This window comes from Oryzias latipes, chromosome 5 (assembly GCF_053564925.1).
Source record: "Oryzias latipes strain Hd-rR chromosome 5, Olatipes_Hd-rR_3.1".
Lineage (NCBI taxonomy): Eukaryota > Metazoa > Chordata > Actinopteri > Beloniformes > Adrianichthyidae > Oryzias > Oryzias latipes.
Window position 1 is genome coordinate 33894088 of NC_136241.1, and position 1989 is coordinate 33896076.

The 1989-nt window shown below is 43.3% G+C and overlaps 1 protein-coding gene across 1 annotated transcript; it reads right to left on the reverse strand.

Moving 5' to 3' along the window:
* Positions 1–144: 144 nt before the first annotated feature.
* si:ch211-220m17.5 (guanylin family protein) lies at positions 145–1142 on the reverse strand. The gene is made up of 3 exons (XM_004084132.5): positions 984–1142; positions 669–861; positions 145–593 (listed from the first exon to the last, which is right to left on the reverse strand). The coding sequence occupies exons 1-3, from the start codon at positions 1056–1058 to the stop codon at positions 535–537; spliced, it is 327 nt and encodes a 108-aa protein (XP_004084180.1). The 5' UTR covers positions 1059–1142; the 3' UTR covers positions 145–534.
* Between the last annotated feature and the right edge of the window lie 847 nt (positions 1143–1989).

Here is a 1989-nt window from a genome sequence, read left to right on the forward strand (position 1 = left end):
GACTTTATGATGAATGCAAATGACTGAAAATTTATGCCAGTAAATACTGGGATTCATTTTCTGTTTCTGAATTCATCACATAAAAAAAAAAAAAAACATTTTGAAAAAAAGTTGGATGTGGTGTTTGAAAAAGAGCACAATTCCTGTTTTCTAAAAGCGTTTTATTAATAATACCAATAATAACAAAGAAGAAAAAGGTCTTTAAATATATAAAGCAGACAGAAAAATGTAACAATCTAATGTCTAATGACAATAGATAAGCTTAGGATTTCAAAAAAATAAATTCCAAAAAGTAACAGTTTACAAAACTTTTCTTTGTCTGATTGTTGTTTTTGGGGACATTTTTTGGCCTGAAAGCTGCATCCAATCAGATGCAGGAGGTGGTGGAGTCCGAACTTTGGGGCGTCTGTCTGCGCCTCGTCACAACAGGATGCACAACGACTGGAGTTTTCCTGAAAACAGTTGTGAGAGGGATGGAAAAGGAAGCACGAGCTTGAAGCGTTGCAGGAGTTTCCCCGGGCTCGCGGGCGGGGCTTAGCATCCAGTGCAGGCGGCAAAAGCGCAGATTTCACAGAGGTCACGGGGAACGGCAGCTGGAAGAGGCAAAACACAGCTCAGCCACGCCTCTGACGCCCAGGAGGGCTGCTGAGATTCACCGTCAAGCTTACCCAGTCTGAGGAGGGACGACTGCGAGGCTCTCTGCTTACAGAGGGGCAGGAACTCCTGTGGCAGCATGGGGTCCGCACACAGCGAGTAGGTGCTGGCCTTCAGGCGGGGGCTTTGTTGTCCCGTCATGGCTCTGCTCTCAGCGAGCTCCTGAAGCCGGCTGACCGCTTCCAGGGAGAAGGACAGTCCGTTTTCCTGAAAGAGTAAAATCAGAAGGTTAGTTGCTGCCTCTCAAATGAGCAGAACATGTCATTATCTGGGCGGGCAGCCTCATCAAGAACCAATCAGTCACGCTCAAATCCAAGAGAGACACTCACTTCCACCTGCACGGCCTCAGAGGTCAACCCCAGCGCCAGGACCAGGAGGGCGGCAGTAGCGATGGTAGCCTTCATAGTCTTTGTCTTGTAATTGTCAGACTCGTGTTGTCGGCAGATGCTCAGCTCAGTTAGTCTGCTTCCCCTGCTTCAAAAGGCTTCCTTTTAAACCCCTGAGCCCGCCGTCATGTGACCCCAAACAGGAACTAAGTTTTTCTCATGGGTTAATCAGTAGGTATTGGGTTATACAAGGCAGTAAAGAGACGTTCATAAATCCCACTGTGAGCATTTCACATGTCTGATTATTTTTATGGCTCCTCCGCCATGGCTCGAGCTGATCTGACCTTTGGCGGGTTAAAGATTTACCCCGGCCGATTACGACAAAGCCACACCAGCCCATTGTTACTCATCCCGCCTACGCCTTTGCTCAAATTGATCATTCGTCTGACCAACCTTGAGATGAAGCCTGAATTCTAAGCACAAGGAAAACTGAAGTTGCTAAATTAAAATACATAACGTCTGGTGAGCAGAAGTCCACTGCAGCACCAAATGCAAATATTGCTCCGTAATGTCAGATCGCTGCATAAAGCGTGCAGCTTCCTCTTAATATTGAATTATCTGAGAGCTAAACAGTCCATCCCAGCCCCAAGTCATTTTTTATTTGAATGAGGTCAGAAATAGAAATCCTATTGGGTATAAGACGAGGAGGAGTATCCGTAGCTTTAGTTTATCACTTACTGGAGTATCAATTTTGGATTTATTTATGATGGTAAAATCCCTAAACACACTGCAACTGTGAATACAAATTTATTTTGAAATGACATTTTTAGGACAGTAAAAATATAAACCAACATTTTAAATCAGGTCTATCTTTTGACTGACAAGTTTTTTAAACTCAGATAAAAATGGTATTTGTTATTGTGGCATTTTTCTAATGTCCTAGAAAATGACACAGATGTTTGGATTTAGCCAAAAAATGGCATAATAATAATAATAATAATAACAATAA